General features: G+C 39.6%; 1 protein-coding gene across 19 annotated transcripts in view; it reads right to left on the minus strand.

The window, feature by feature from the left end:
- The window catches only part of dachd (dachshund d), a 182601-nt gene that overhangs the window by 19437 nt on the left and 146348 nt on the right, over nucleotides 1-16816 (minus strand). For 10 of the 19 annotated variants that reach the window (XR_001761270.2, XR_001761271.2, XR_003052200.1 and 7 more), the window contains 4 exons: nucleotides 13182-13354; nucleotides 12962-13106; nucleotides 12732-12866; nucleotides 7485-7565 (listed from right to left, as the gene is read on the minus strand). Coding sequence is in view for 15 of the 19 variants with exons in the window: in XM_017039797.2 (XP_016895286.1) it covers nucleotides 7485-7565; nucleotides 12732-12866; nucleotides 12962-13106; nucleotides 13182-13354 (534 nt within the window). In the remaining 4 variants the exon portion in view is untranslated. Of the gene's footprint in view, nucleotides 1-6615; nucleotides 7347-7484; nucleotides 7566-12731; nucleotides 12867-12961; nucleotides 13107-13181; nucleotides 13355-16816 lie in introns of those variants that run through there. The other 9 variants (XM_017039799.2, XM_025063853.1, XM_025063856.1 and 6 more) reach the window with 5 other exon arrangements.

Raw genomic sequence — 16816 nt, forward strand, 5'->3', positions numbered from 1 at the left:
AGATGGTGAAAGACAGAAGATGGATGGACAGATTGGTGAGGTTGAGTCGGTAGAAGAGGATGCTGAAATAAAATGGGTGTGTGGAGAATGAACGGCTGACAGAGGAGGAAAGAGAGAGCGAGGCAGTGCAGAAGTGGCTAGACAGTCAGTGTGATATATTGACAGGTGAAGCCTTTGTCCTTGCAAACCTGTGTTCCTCGCAGCAGGAGGACTGAATGCTAAACCTGCCGTTTGTCAGCGCGGCCAACACAAAGCAATGCATTGACTTTTCACTGCACAATTACATTTGATTTGACCTGCCGCGGCTGCGGAGGAAACCAGCCTCCTTCAAATGGAGTGGTTATGACCTCTTGGACGGCTATTAGTGGCCAACGCTGCATTATCCCACCTGCACTTAAAAACACTGGGTTTGGAATATCTTGTCAAGGGAAATATCAGTCCTCCTGGTGCAGGAGCAGCAAAAAAGTAGTTGAATAAAATGTAACTGTTAAAAATTAAACAACACAACAGGTCTGAAATCACTGCTACAGTCCTAGTTCAACAGCAATTCTCTCGGAATCTAAAAGATTATTTTACAATTATTTTTCATTTGGATAATTTCTTATAATAAACCTTGAATAACATTAATTTAATTTCTAAATGTCTGTGCTCATTGGTCGTCTGTTATGAATATACGAGAGAATTAATGCTTAAACAGTTAGTTACTGTTAGGCCTTTTCAGCATGTGACACAGCACACTCACTGATCACTACAGTAAACCCTGCTCTGTCAAAGCTCCATTTTAACATCAGACGTCATCACGCAGACAGAGGAAAGCTCACAAGTGTATTCAGTAGAATGAAAGTGGTGGAGGTTAAGACTGTCTTGGAGGCACATTTTCCGCACACACAGTCTGTGTGTGATGATCCATACAAAGACAAATTCCTCTGGAGTGACTATCACTCGCATATGTTGCGTGTGTGTGTGAGTGTGTGAGTGTGTGAGTGTGTAATGTACTGTAGACACTAAAGGAAGAGCAAAACACGCAATGCAGATTTATGCAAACAAAAAACCTTCAAACACAAACACGCCCTTTACACACGTACTTGCCATTGTGCGCATACACATACACACACACACACACACACACACACACACACACAGACTAATGTGCCCTCATCACATTTAGGCTAATTTCCTTTTCATCACGGAGAGAGGAAAATGAGTGTTTGCCCCATCCCTGCTGGGGGACAAAGTCAAGAGCCCCGGTCGGTTTGGGCTAGATTAACAGGTAACATTTGGCTCCCACTCTCTTATCACAGCAGGAAAATCAAACCGCATGTTTTCCTCTATCGCTCTTTCTTTCTTCCTCCCCTCCCTAATGTTCCCTTCACTTAGAGATGAAATCGCTTGATGCACAAACCCATTTGGAGAAAGGAGAGAAGGTGAGCGGGATAATCAGGCTGGCCACTGGGCCGTGTTTCCTAAATGCTCTCCAAAACATTACTGTGCACAGGCATAAAATTAGCGCCGGGACCTTAAAATGTTGACATTTAGCATGACTTTTTGGAGAGTGACACCCTCATATTTTCTTGTAGGATATCATTAAATTTCAACTGCCCTATGGCTGTGCTTTTCCATTAATAACCAATTCAGTGTGTCACTTCTCTCTCACACACACACTCCCTCTCTCTTGCCACCTTTTTAAAGTAATGAGTCCATTGCTTTGCCTTAATAAATTGAATCGTATTCTCAAGGCCATATGAAGATAGAGCCACAGATGGACAGGCTGTGAGGAGGAAATAACCATAAATCCTTTACTGTCAGCCCGGCAGTCTGAGGTGACAAAAGACAATCGCAGTGCTCAATTGGGATCTGACTGAGATTAGAAAAGACACAATGAAATGTTGAATTTCTCTGTTAAAGCCGTCTCTTCCTGGTACGGATGAAGAATATTTAGGGCCAGAGTGACAATGACAAAACCCAAAGAACCTATTGGGAGTTTTAGGACCTAAAAAATACAGCCCAGTGGAAAACATAAAAAAGGAATAGAACCCAACAAAGGAGAACTGTTGGTTCACAGCAACCATGACGGACAAAATCTAAACTGGAAGAAGTCATTGAATCAGCTCATGTCTGTGGATAGTAGAACACAGTACAGTAAGGTAGTTTTTCCAGTTGAACTACCACAAAAACGAACAACACTAAAAACAAACACTGTTTCAGTTATTTGGAGTTTTCTTCTAGTCCTTTGGTCATCTGTTGGAGACGACACGACACACAACTTCACTGTAGATTTGGTTTGGTCTCGTGACGTGTGATTAGAACAAACTGACAACTTTTGCCATTTTTTATTGGATTAAATATGACCTGCTGTCAAAGATTGATATGTTTCTATGTGACATCCTATGAAGCTGGACAATGTTCAGAGCTTCATCCTGAGGTTTTCATGGCTTACTTCCTGTCTTCTGTCTCAACTGGTTTACTACAACAAGCAGCTTTAGATTTTTTTTTTCAGTTTTGAGGAAGCCAACTTCTCCTTTCCGTGAAAAATCACATCCTACATAAATAAGTACGAACAGATCTCATCAATTGTTAAGTCGTGACCTGCAGTAAGAGATACATAAGCTGTAAAAGACAACAGAAGAGAAGCAAGGGAGGAAGAAAGGAAGACAGATAGAGACAGAAAGGGAGAGAGGGAGAGAGGGAGAGAGGGAGAGAGGGAGAGAGGGAGAGAGAGAGAGAGAGAGAGAGAGCAAGAGGCATGGGACCGGAATCCATGTTGACTTCCATTCAGGAGGAAGATATCTTGTCTTTTTATGCGCCCCATGTCATATTTATTGCATAAAGGTCAGAGTGTTCATTTGTTCAAAGTCAGCGTTTTCCCTCTCTCCTCTCCTCCATGTAATAAATGCAGGGGCTATGTCATTATCGGACCTCTGAGGATTACAGGCTTGGCTGACTGTGATGACTGCATAAAAGCACACAGGACTTTTGTTTCTGCCAGCGCACCTTCAAATGAGCTCTTAAAGCGAACAGTAGCGGAGACAAAATGGCATTTTGTAGGGAGACAGAGAAGACAGTTAGCGCGGGGGGAGAGGGGGGCAATGGATTTGACAGGGTTGGTTAAAGGTCAGAGATCGCTGTGCTTAATCCATGAACTTGGTTTTTTACATCAGCAAAGGAGGGTAGGGTTTTAGATAGGAGGGTAAAAATACTGGAAAAATGAAAAGGACAAACAGAAAAGGACTTGAAAAGATTCCTCTAATTCACATATTGACTGAAGGCTGGAGCTGTCGAGAAGATAATACTGCAGGAAGGACATCAGAGTGAGTCACTTTGAAGGTGTTTGGATTGTCTTTGCCTATTGACTCCAGTGGACCAGGTCTATCTATTGACAATAGATTAAAATGGACTCTACCATAGATGGGGTATTTGGGCGTGAATCACTCCCATTCCATGGAGCGGATCATTTCTACTGTATACCCGTGCTAATCTTCCTGACCCGCTAATCATCAAGCCGTTCATTTCCCACTCTTTGTTTAGTTCTGCCTTTGTTTAGCGTTTATTAATTCATTAGAGCAACTTCTCATGCGGCTTAACTTAGACGTTGACTGGGGAGCCCTGTTTTCACCCGATAGCGATGTGCACCGCAGACAAACACGCCACCAAACATCACAGTACACACGCCAATTACATATTGATAATTAAGCATTCAAACAAACAAACAGAGAGGAAATCCTCCCCATAATCACAGCAGGTTTTTAATGAAGCCAGTATTAGCTTGGTGTGCTCGGACAGATAGCCTTGCGTTTAGATCTTAGCTTCACTGGATTTGGAAGAGGAGAGCGAGAGACAGAGAGGGAGAGAGAGGGAGAAGTCAGTGCCATTGCCTGCCACTGCAATACCACAGGGAGCAGCTATGCCATTCTGTTACTGCTGAATGAGCGTGGACGCCGGTTGGCGCTAATCCAGACTGGATGAACTGAGCTGCCTTTAAAAGAAGATGAAAGAACCAAGGAGGGAATGTGGGAATGAGGAGGAAGTTCTTAGACAACACTCTAGAAAAAAAAAAGGTTTTTTTAACATTAACAACACATTAACACTACTTTATTTCTGCATATGGAAATAAACTCACATGACGTTCACACAGCAGAGGGAATACAATACAAAGTTATGATACGGGACAAAAACATGTGGAAGAGTTATAAAACTAAATACTTTAAAAAAAAAAAAAAGCACTTAGCAGAATGATATAAAGTATAGAGACTAACGCATCAGAACTACAGTAGACCCCAGGACTGATTAATATTTTGAGCTAAATGTACAATTCCTCTCTTACTATGTCAAAATGCATTGCTTTAAGTTAAAGAACGTAGGCAACACTTTAAACTACAGAAATCCAACGTAGTGGAAGCATATGAAGGTTGTCCTGAAACAAAGTCAGGCTCAGGAGAACTTGCTCCTCTTGTAGAAGCTCAAAAAATGGATGCAAATCCAATGTAAGGTTCGGTTCCACAGTTATAAAAATACTTAAAAGGGCTTGATGAGGAGCAACGTGGTAAATGTGTGGAAATGTGTTTTGATAACATTATTCCTAACACTGTGCGAATTAATAACACTTCATTTACAGGCGGAAGAAAGCCAGCATGGTATTTCCAGTTAAAGAGATTAATTTTTAAACACCTAATTGACAAGCTGGGGTTAGGCAGGATAAGCAACAGACTATACGGCAGCAGCAGCAGCAGCTGCAAAGTCAAGGTGACTGGAAAACTCTGAGAAAGGCTTTTTAGAACGCAGAATAGAGAGCGGGGAGAGGGAGGGAGTGAAGAGAATTAGTCCTCAAGCACTTTTCCCTCCCGCCCCTATTCTTTCTCTCTTTATTAGGAATGATTTACTTTCTCAGTGAAAGGATATAAAAGCTCAAGTATAGCCGAGTAATTATCGCAGAGTGAAAATTTAAAGGTTTGACTCACAATGTCCTCAAGTCAGCGAGCAGACTGCCAGACGATAAGAGTGAGTGTGTTCAACACTCGGCAACCAATTGGTTGTGTTTTATGGGCTTTGCCAAGGAAGAGCACACAAACAGCACTCGGCTCTGCAAGTCTGTAAACATGATGGACTGTGGCAAACTACCAGGGCTGGTGTTTACCTTGGCAGAGGCTGGCCCTGGCATGTAAGCAGCATCACTTAATTACTGTTTACATGTAAATATTAAATTATACAAACATTCAGCAAGGAATGTCTTTTCCTTCGAAAAAAGAGAAAAAAAAAAGAAAAAAGAAGAGAAACACGGCGTCAGGGTCAACCTTATCTGTCCGCAACAGTTGCCGCTGCGAAGATAGGAATTGTTTTGAATCACAAATTTTTTCCCGCATTGTACCTAATCTTCATAATTGTTTAATACTGTTGTCCAAGGGCATTGGGGTAAATACGCGGGTGTCATCTGCATAATAGCAGATGCTCAGATATGTAAAGCACACCTCGTGTTCTCGGACAGAAGGAGAGGAGGAAAAAAGGAAAGACACAAAAATAAGGTTTTATCAGGAGAAGGCCTGTGATCATTAGGACAACCAGCGTCAGGACCAATAGATGGCTGCTTTGATTACAGACCTGTTTCCTCAGCGATGGGAGTTGCATATACAGCAGAGCACCGGTGCCTACTGTGCATCTAGGGTACGGCTGAGTAAAGCACTTGTTCATTTGCAGTGAAGGGTAACATGAAACAGGCCTCAGCCTTCTGATGGACAGGGAGATTTCACCTTCGCCAGTGAATGATAATGCATTATTAAATTTGCCTCTCTGCTCACTAGATACACTTAGCTGACCACAGCATATTTATCTCCCCATCCGAGGCTCACGTCTTGGCAGGAGAAAGCATTCTGTCACTTTTGAGGCATTTCAAAGATTAAAAAGAACCTCTCTCTTTTCAACGTCCCTAAAAGCATCCCTTCTTTTTTTCCCAGCGAAATGTGATTAGCAGGAGATGGTGTCACGCAATGGAACATTCATGAGGGGGGGAGAACAAATATCCAAATGAACTCTCCCATGTCCTCGAGGAATAGCCGCTCTCTGCACCATCAGCAATCTCACTCACACAGGCTAAAGGGAGGGAAATTTGATTGATCCTCTATTGAATTATTTTTTTGCACTCTTTCATTTCAACGGGACGCACTGACAAGTTGTTTGATCATAAAGCATTATTGTCTGCCAAGTCACATTTCAGGGTTGTGATGGCTAATGATCTTGCCTCCTGACTTGGTTGGAAAAGTCAGGTAGTCAGCATGTGTTTGAAGCTGGCAAAAGCCAAGGACACGGAGAGGACTGAACAAAAACACAAGGCATTAATGTCAGGAAGATGAAGAGAAGACGCTTACGTGGAATGTATCGGAACTTTTTAATGATACTGTATGCAGATACCATCAATGTCAGTGAAATATTTACAACGCACAAAGGAGCGGAGCGAACTGACTCCGAAACTTTGGTCCGACCCCAGAGTCCCTGAAGTTCCTTTTTTATGATTGCAAATGCTAATGTGGGAAGGGACGAGAACAAAGACTACAAAGGGTAGAAACCACCCTTTCTCTGCAATTTTTTTTAAAATCTTCTTTAAAAAGTCCATGTGGGCGCCCTTTCTCTGCAATTTCTTTTTTTTAAATCTTCTTTAAAAAGTCCATGTGGGCCACTTTATTTTGATCAAATCTTTGTCAATATATCATATTAGCCAAACATGTCAGGAAATTAATCAATGTGGGGGAAAGATATTGTCAGGACAAGATGCAGATTAAACTGTGCATCAAAATGGGTAATTAAGATGAATTATTTCTAGAGTTTGCCAATAATGGTAAATAAAAACCCATCAAATTAGTTGCAATTTATGGGAGTTTATAAAGAGGCAACTAACAATAACAAAATACGTAAAAGAAGAGACAAAAACTTTGACGCCTAAAAGAAATAATCTCTCAGAATTCTAGACAATAAGCCATGTCTCAGAACAAGTATTAGATTTAATATACTGCCATGTACAGATTTTACTCCCACACCGTACATTTAGAATGTGGTGCTACAGGAAACTGTGCAGCCAGAATATCTGCAGCCGCTGCACGATGCTTACTTGTTAACGTGGACCAAAATCTCTCTGAAAAGCTTTCAGCAAAAGATGATCCAATGTTTCAAAGATGTACCTAATAAAGTGGCCATTAGGGGTACATGCCGATGGACAGCATCCCGGCTAAGACAAGGCGTGGCAAAATGTCTCTGTCTATTGTGGTCACACTGGCAGCGCAGCTCATCAGTGATTGGGAGGAGAGCAGGTAGTAGAGAATGTATCTGGAGGTGACATAATACACCACAACCTTCCATTTGTGCTGGGGATACAAAGACATTACAAGTGCATCTCCTGTTGTGTCAACAAGGATATATGATGTTTACGGGGAAGTGCCAATATCATATTACCAGTGATTCACTCGCTTTTAAAATATGGTTTACAGAATCAGTTTACATACCGTAGCTGTCTCTGAGCTCTCCTGTCAGACCTTCTAGCTGGGTGTAAAAGAGATGTGGCAGGCGTAACTGAAGGGAGCCGGCTGGAGAAGAGTGGAAAAATTTGTTGTTGGAAAAATGATTTCACCCCACAAGTCTGGTTCAGGGACCAAATGTGATACTTGGACAGGATTTTGAGGCCCAAAGTTTTGTAATAACTGTAATAATGTGACTTTTCATTGGTGTATTGGTAAAATACGCTCTAAGCTATTAGCTAATGATGTTTCATTTGGTTAAAATGCATTAATCTAGAAGCAATTCTGCAATTAGTTTGGGCTTCCTGTGAGCCAAATATACTTAACTAAATACCTAACTATTTGAGCCAACAGTTTTGCTTTCTATTGGTAAATACAAGATACAATGGTGCGTTGTGGGAGTGGGCTAACTAAAAATAGCTTTTAGCAAGAATTTGGCTATCTTGTCAAATATTTGGCTTCAAAACTACAGTAAAGTTATCTTTTGGCCAATATATACTGTAATATAGTTTGATATTTTGACAATATACAAAGTCTTTTAAGAAGACTTACTTTAGTAGAAAAATGAACCTAGATTTTTTTTTTGCATTACTGTTTTTTATATATATTTCCGTGTTGTGATCAATTTAAAAGATGAGCTAAAATTGTTGACTAATCTGTCTAGGATTTAATCACATTTTGAACAACCAAACAACAGCATACGTCATGATACAAACGTTGAAAATCATTTTAGCGCAGGTAAAGCAGCAGCATCTTTACATCTATCCAATCTAGGCCACAGATTTGTACGTTACAGCCGTCTCTGACTCTGCTGTCAGACATTTTGTTTTGGCCTAAACAGAAGTGGCATTTAAAACTGCACTGAGCAGCCGGAGCTAAAGTGGTGAAATTCGTTGTTGGCAAAATGCTTCAACTGCCACATGGCATTTAAAGAAAGTCCTACACATCTGTGTTTCCAACATTCATTCCCCAAGGAAAAAAAAAGTGGAGATAAAAAAAAAAAAAAAAAATGTCAAAGTGTTTGATGTCCAAAGTGAGTTTACAGCCAAAGGCTTCCGTACCTTTTTGATGTCCAAAGTCAGTTTACAGCCAAAGGCTTCCGTACCTTTTTAAAATTTGTCAGCTACCTGCTGTTTCACGAGACAGATGCTTGTCGCAAGCCATCGCCACAGACTCTGTGTTTGAAGCAATTCAATTAGACACGTGAGATAACACTTAGCTTTGTACTCGCCTTTCTTCCCTCTAATCTCCCTTTTTTTCCTCTGACAGATTTAGACAAACAAATAATCGAGTTCAAACAACATCACTTTCAACACTGAAAAAAAAAGTGCCATCTGGATTTGAGGTGCCAGGTGACAAAACAAATTATGAATGTTTTATTTTTCCAAAATAATTAGTGTCCAAATATTGGGATCATCCCAATATTTGGGTCTATATATTGGGTGTATATTCTGTATATATATACACCTATATATCTGTAAATTTCATATCTAAATATTAAACATAATAAATGAGAGTGGATTTGTTAAAACCAGATGTAGATTACTTCAGTGTGGTTCAGGGGCCGATCTCAGCACTTGGACAGGTTTAATTTGCTAAAAAGGAGACTAGGATAGAACATCCCATAAAAATATATATGCTGGATAACTTTACGCCCACTTCAGCTACAATACTTACTAGCTATTAATAACAATAAATAAATAATTTGAAATAAGTAAAAAGTTAAAAAAGTTGAATCTCTTCAGCTATTTGCTAAAAATAATTAAATAAATTAAATGTAATAATTAAGTATAGAATGAATTAAATTTAAAGATTTAAAGAGTAGTTTATATATATATATGTTTATATTTAGTTTGTTTTGTTCAGAAAAATAAATGCCTAGGAACAATGCAATAACTTTAACCATGTCATGATGCTAACTTTTAGCCCTATAGCATTAAGGTGTGGACATTGCTTGGATTCTAAGCTTTGATACAAACTATTTTAATGTTGAATTATTCTGCTTGAAGCGTTCCTAACTGGACGTGTCAAATTTAATTGCATTACTAATTACGAAAAAAAAGTTTTACTTAATTGTACTTCACCATAGTCTTAAGTATCACAGGAGGAGCTTCGATTTAAAAAAATAAATACTGAATCTGTCCACTGGCAGAATAACAACGGGAAAGATCATAAATATATATATATATATATATATATAAACCAAAAAACAAACAGTGCAGCCACATCAGAGCCCATAAAAAGTTAAATAGCATTGATAGGCTATGAGTGATGTGACATTACAGCATCCGTCTCCGAGGGCTCTGCCCCTTCCTCCAGTCTCAGGAGGAGCCACAGCCACCACATCCTGCCTCTTCCTCTCTTCTCCTGCATTAATTTAATGCTCCGCCAGGATCATAAAGACCAAACAAGTGGAGAGATATCATTAAACCATTGGAATGTTATCTCATTTATCTAAACAAACTGATGCGATGAACCAGCCTAATTAAAAATAAAAAAAAATCTCGTCACCATAAACAAAGCTCCGCTGCACGAGCCTCCTGCCCTGCTCAAACAATGGGACACATTTATTTTATTAATCTAATGCATCGTGTATCATATCATTACAGTTCAATATATCTATCATTAATTTTATTCCCCTTCACTTAAAGCTTTTATTGGAATTACTTTGGTTATTAGTTGCTTCTAATGTATTGGTTACCTCTGAATCCGGCTGCTACAATCTCTCTTATCTCGCTGCATAAACCTGTGCATGTTATTCAAATTGCCTCATTTATTATGATAGCTTCCTCATGTAAATTGTGCTGACTGCTCGCCCTTGCACAGTCCTCATTAGACTAATGAAAACCTTCAAACGAAAAAACTAAACAACCTGCCAAATAAAGGTCTGGGGTTATTATGAAAATTACAACTGTGGGAGCCGGGAGAAGCTCTCTTCATTAATTCATGCTCAGCAAATTGGTAACTAATTTAGTTGCACTCCTCTGCATTAATGGGTTATTTTATGAAGAAAAAAAAAAAAAAAGGGAAAGAAATGTTTTCCACAGCCTGAGACCTCTGGTGCACACACTGGAGAGCCTAGAATTCTAATCAAGTCCAGTGACATATTAGGAATTGACAATCTGAAAGATAATAATAATAAACACACTGTGTGTGTGTGTGTGTGTGTGTGTGTGTGTGTGTGTGTGTGTGTGTGTGTGTGTGCTCGGGTCAACTATCTGGAATAGGCACTAACTGCCTGGTCATTTGCTTTCTGCTCAAATATTGCAAGGAAATTACAGTGCATTTGTGTTGATTATGTGAATATGGAGGAGGCACTTGAGTGGAGACGCAGGATCGCTGCTGCTGAGGAAACATTGGTTTGATTTACTGTGCTGATAGTTGATTAAACCTCTCTGTTTTTCCCTCTCCTGTTTACTAACAATGACGTTATTTTGGTTTTTTACACGAGCCAAATCTGCGGCTATCATTCAAAAGATATTTATTCATCTTCATCTTCCAGCTCACCTATTATTTTTATTGTGAGTTTTACCTGAAGAGAAGTAATAATAAGAAAAACTATAACAAATAAATAAAAGTAGATCTGTAGTAGTGTCTGACACTAGGACATTTAATTCCACATAATTGAATCACTGTTTTTTTTCCCATTATCATTATCATGAAGGAAAATATTTGATTATTCTTTATATGTCTGTATTATACGAATGTGATGGTAAAAAGAAAAATCTGCTTCCCATCAGAAAACCTGATTTGATCTGGTTTAACTCACTGCACATCAGCACATGGTTTGAATCCCACTGCTGCCACGATTCTTTTGCTTCCATAGCATAGCGGTTAGCACGCCTGCCTTACAAAGAGAGAGTCCTGGGTTACACTCAGAATATAAATTCTGGGAACTATCTGTCCTACTGGGCCACAAAGACAGAAACACAAATGGAAACAAAGACAAAGGCTAAATCTTTGGAGTGTTTCTTCAATTATATTTCCATGTGGACTTTTGATTTTCTGGTTTTAAATAAACCAGTAACAGCACAAAGAACATCCCTAACTGGAAATACTGTAAAACACACACATGCTGGGAAAGAGCCAGACGGTTTGTGACCCATAAATTCAGCTCATGATCCTGCTAATTATTACCATTCACTACTTCACACCCGGCGAGTGAAGGTCTAACACTGATCTTCACGTCAACCGTGCCAACGGGGAGCTTTCAGCCCAATGATTTCCACAGTGGTTTTAATATCATTATCGGCCTCAGCCCACCCTGTATCACCCAGTACACTGAGGCACAGCGCTGCCAAAACCAACAGAGAATACTCAAATCTATTATTTGCTCCGTTTTGTATTTAATCCGCCACGCTTAGTAGATTTCACTCTCTTTCATTTTCATTTTCCCATTCCGCACCAGAAAATCTATAATTGAATAAATCCAGCAATTAATAATAAAAACATTTATTCTGGGCTATTAATATTTTCAGCATATTTCTTCCTACAGTGGATCTGAGGTAGTAGGGATGTAACAAATGTGAGCCTTCAGCTTTGTGCATGTATTTCCCCCACACACATTTTTTTTTACCCAGGGCTCATCGAGAAGCTTTGATAAATGTTGAATGGTCCCTGTGGCTTGATATCTCTGAATGTGCTTTTTGAGATTTTTTTTATGTTCCTCTTACTGACAAATAGTTTTGTGACAAACTAGAAGATAAAAAAAAAAAAACACGTTGGAGAGTTTGATAAACTATTCTGAAGTTATAATGTTTAAAAAATACAGAAGTTAACTTTATTAGCATGTCTAAAAAGATTCACATTAACAGCTAATTCAGTCCTCCTATAGTGCTAAAACAATAAAAACAGAAAATTTAAATTCCAAATTTTAGAGTTTTAAATTGAAAAGTTACACGTATTAAAGTGGACAAATGCTGAAATTAGCTAATTGCTCGTGATCTTTTCCAAAGTGTAAATGCCCTAAGTATTAGTATTTGTCATTTCAAATTGACAGAAAACAATTTGCAAAACAAAATTTAAAAAGAGGAAAAATAATATGAGTAAAGTTATGGCAGTGAAGGCAAACATGTAGCCTGAATCTTTATCCTATAATGAGAAAATAAAACTAAATAATGGAGGCTAACCAAAACATTTGAATAAAGTGAGATAAAAGGCAATCCTAACCAGTGCAGTGCTGAGAAAATACAATACAACGTATCTATAGTTTTTGGCAAACTAAACCAGACTGACCTTTGTCAACATGCATCCTCTTGACTTCATGGCTCATGTCGTGGGCCAGATCTCCCTCTTTAGGACCAGGTGGGATGTTGGGGGACAGGCCGAGCAGAGCTTGGTTCATGGACAGGCCGTTGTGGTGGATAGCTGCTGAGAGACATTACAAAGAAGTGGTTAGACCCAGAAATGGACCACAGTCTGTCTGTTCGTGGTCTGTAGTCTTTGTGTACAGTTGTTGTACGTACGTATCCTGTCTGAGGAGCTTTCTGTGTGGGCGGGGGAGCTGGACACACTGCTGCTGCGGTGAGATGATGGGTGACTGCCGGGCCTCCTGTTGTCTTCCAAGGACGGGGCAGGAGAGGGACTGTCCGGCACGCGTTCCTGGAACCCCTACAACCACACACTCCATTATGAATATGAAGCGTTCCACAACACACTCTGCCTCCACTGTGTTCACAAATGTACCTTTATAACAGAGGTGACCATTCTGGAGGGCAGGCTCTGGCCTTGTGCAGCAGCAGCCATGTTTGCAATGGTGCTGAGGTGGTTCATCTGACTCATCGCCATGGTGACAGAGGCTGGGGGCAGGCTGACAGGGATCAGGGGGTGTGGCATCATCATGAAGGGGAGTTCCAGGCCTGAGATGAGGGAACAGGTTGTTGGTTACTCAATGATGCAGATTATGGGAGACGAGAGATGTTGACAGCGGGGAAACTTTTAAGTGTCTGTTTGAAAACTAGGTAATAACATATTTACACCAGTGAGAGCTAACCTTTAAAGTTAACATCCAAAAAGACAATGGCCACAACAGATGTTCAAACTTTTAATGTGCAAAGTTTAGAGGCTTAAAAAAAACAAAAACAATAACACTGAATCTAGCAATAAACCAGCCAATAGCATCAGCTAACTAGCCAAAAACCTTTAAATAAGACATGTACAAGCTAAACGTTATCTAGAACATGCCTAAATATTACTAGAAGGGAGAGCAGGAAAGTATTATATTTAGGTAAGTAAACAGTTACAAAGAAAGGTTGATGAAAAGATTTAGCTAGTTAGTTAGCTTGGTACCATTCTGCAAAGACAGCCAATTAATTAAAACTTGTATGTAATAAATTGTTTCTTAAAAAAATATTTTTAAAAATGATAAACTGCTGTCTCTCACAGGACAATAAATTTACCATCATTAGAGGCTGTAAATATTAGGTTTTTAAATCATGGGCCACCAAAACCTATACATGTGTCACGTTCAGGCCCCATGTCCCACTTTGAACATCCTTGAGCCTCACACTGGGATTCATTATGATCAGTTGTAATGATCTTTTAATGTTGTAACTGAACTGATTCTGGGTTTTCCTTATGTATGATGATACCATACACAGTAATGTTGTACAATGTGTGTTCATGATAAAATCTACTGCAGTGACAAAGTATACACACATTTAAAAGCACTTTACACAGCTGTTTAGTCAGGACCTGCTATTCTGTGATGAATGAAAAAAGGGGAACATTATGGAAATGGTCTCTATATTTACATATATTATGAGGAAAAATATAGTCACAGTAAAAACAAAGGGAATCATGAAAGCCTTTACCCAAATGACTCATTAGATGTGCTAATGACAAACAAGTAGCTTCAGACTACAGTATGGAAGTGACCTTAGGCTAATTAAAATCCAAAAAGCACTGGAAGGAGTCACTTCCAATGCTCCCAATAATGACTTTTTTTTATATTTTTGTAAATGCACAGAAATTATGATTCCATTAGAACATCAGAGCTATCTGGCAAATGTTTTAAATTATTCAATTTCCGTATGGCTCCGCGAGGCCTAATTGGGGGGAAAGTGAAGAGCTTTAGTCGTGTGAAAACCTGAAGAATGTCTAATAAAGACACAGTAGAAGGAAGGAAGTTACTGCTCTCTGCCTCTGAATGGCTTAATGAAAAACAAGCCAACTTTCAAAGGACATCTGACGCAGACAGAAGGTCAGGAGCTAGGTGTCTGTATGTACACCTCCACCGAGGCTCAGCACACACACACCCACACACACACACACACCACCTCCCTTTGCACCTCCCTGTCGACAGGGACTTTGAACTGCCACGATCAAAAGTGACTGGGAACAGTTTGGTCTCGTAAGATGCTTTCCACAAAGAAAAAAAAACCCATAGACACTATTGGATCTGATTGAGCTTCTGTTGATTTCCTTTCACACTCTCTTTCTCCCTCCCTTTCTCCCTCTCTCCCTCCCTCTCTCTCTCTGTCTCTCGTCCTTTCTTGGCAGCCTGATTCAAGGTAAAAAAGAAAGAGGAGGAAAGAGGAGGAAGGAGAGGGGTGAAAAGGAAGAAAACGATACGGCGCTACATAAAAAAGCTGATCTGCCAAACAACTCCACTCTTCTGACAAAACATCAGTAGCCAAAGGGCAAGGAGATCTGCATTGGCGATGCCTCTAAAGAGAAGGACACAAGGTTGAAAATGAAAGGACCGCAGAGAAGTACTCTCTCTTTTTTCTTCTTCTCTGTGTTGATTTCCATAAGAAAGATGGCACCACTGATTCCTCACTGGCGACTTTTCCCCAACAATATAGAGCAGGGGAGATGAAAGAGAGGCAGAAGCCACAGCAACGACTCCACCTCGTACCAGCGGCTCCAGAGCTGCTGCGGCTCCAGAGCTGCTGCAGCTCAGGCTGAATCAATTACTACTCAGCAGGCTGAGGTCAATTAAAAAACACCACCACCACGGGTCTGACTGTGGGGGTATTTACTAAAGGACAACATGAGGAAGTCCAGGCTACCCATCAGCCCTTCAAGGCCGATCAAACACCAGTGTGAAGAGACACATTCTCTGTCATGGGTGGGAAACTGAATGTCAGCTAATTTTACTGACAGTTGAGGTGAAAAGGATCTAAATAAAACAGTCCATTTTATAGTTCTCTCTCTTCAGTTGCTGTAATTTTGGTATGAAGTTCCAGAAAGGTCTTGTTCTTCTTGGGGAGATCTCAAAAGCTCAAAGTATTTACCACAGTTTCACCTGAATGATGACATGTCTTTACTGCACGTCATTCCTGTTGTTCTGACTCGTCCTCCATCACAGTAGAGTTTTGCCATGTGACAGACGGCCTTGTGAAAAAAACAACAAAAACTAAACACTGGACCTCTGTTCCCTCCACTGGGTATTAGTCTCGCTCTCACCGCCCGTTCAGCCCCTTTCATGTCACCCCATTTAAAAGTGCTGTTCCTCCCATAAAGGTCCATTCAGGCCTCTGCAGGGGAATGTGCCACAGAGCAACTAGAGTCCCACCAAATCCTCTTATTTGGAGCTGAATGAGAGCAGGTGAGGAGAGGATTGGTTCATTCAACCAACCTGGCATTTCTGGAAAACCAGTGAGAGTTTTAAAGAAAGCCAAAGGAGAGTGAAAGGTTTAGGAAAGAAAGAACCAAACTGGCCACTCTCAAAGTCATCCAGAAACAGCGGAGGGGTGGAGACCGAGAGAAACCAGGCTTCAGTCTAAGATTTAAGGTGTCTTTGAACTCCGAGCCAACACCATCTACACAGACCGAAAAGGGAAAAAAAAAAAAATCTTCTACCAAGGTTATAATTTACAAATGCTCTTTCTACCTTTTTTTTTGCCCTAAAAACTCATTTGGTTTTCATATTTATTGAAAATATAAAGTATATAAAAAAATTCTATTTTTAATATACTGTAAAAAATCTGCTTTTATCTTACAATCAAACACAATTATTAAATATTTTTTGAAAATATTTTTATATATTTAAAGTTAATTTTTATTAAATTGTTTTTTCTTTTAAATTATATTTTATCTTTTATCTCAAAATTATGATCCTTTGATTATTTATTTATTTCTCTTATTTTCCTCCCTTTTCACACACAGTTAACTGTCAATCATGTGGCCTTATTTATGAGCTAGTCAAAGGTGTTGGCTTCTACTTTTTCTTTTTACTTTTTCATATTTTTCTTCCTTTTCACTCTCAACATATGAACAGTCATTTATACATATATTCAGGCAGATAATTGAGAGTTTTCATTTCATTCTCTAAGATGTGGTTTTTCTGTTGATGAAATGGACCAAGACTGATTGCA

This window comes from Cynoglossus semilaevis, chromosome 16 (genome assembly GCF_000523025.1).
Source record: "Cynoglossus semilaevis isolate Cse_v1.0 chromosome 16, Cse_v1.0, whole genome shotgun sequence".
In the NCBI taxonomy this organism is placed as follows: Eukaryota; Metazoa; Chordata; class Actinopteri; order Pleuronectiformes; family Cynoglossidae; genus Cynoglossus; species Cynoglossus semilaevis.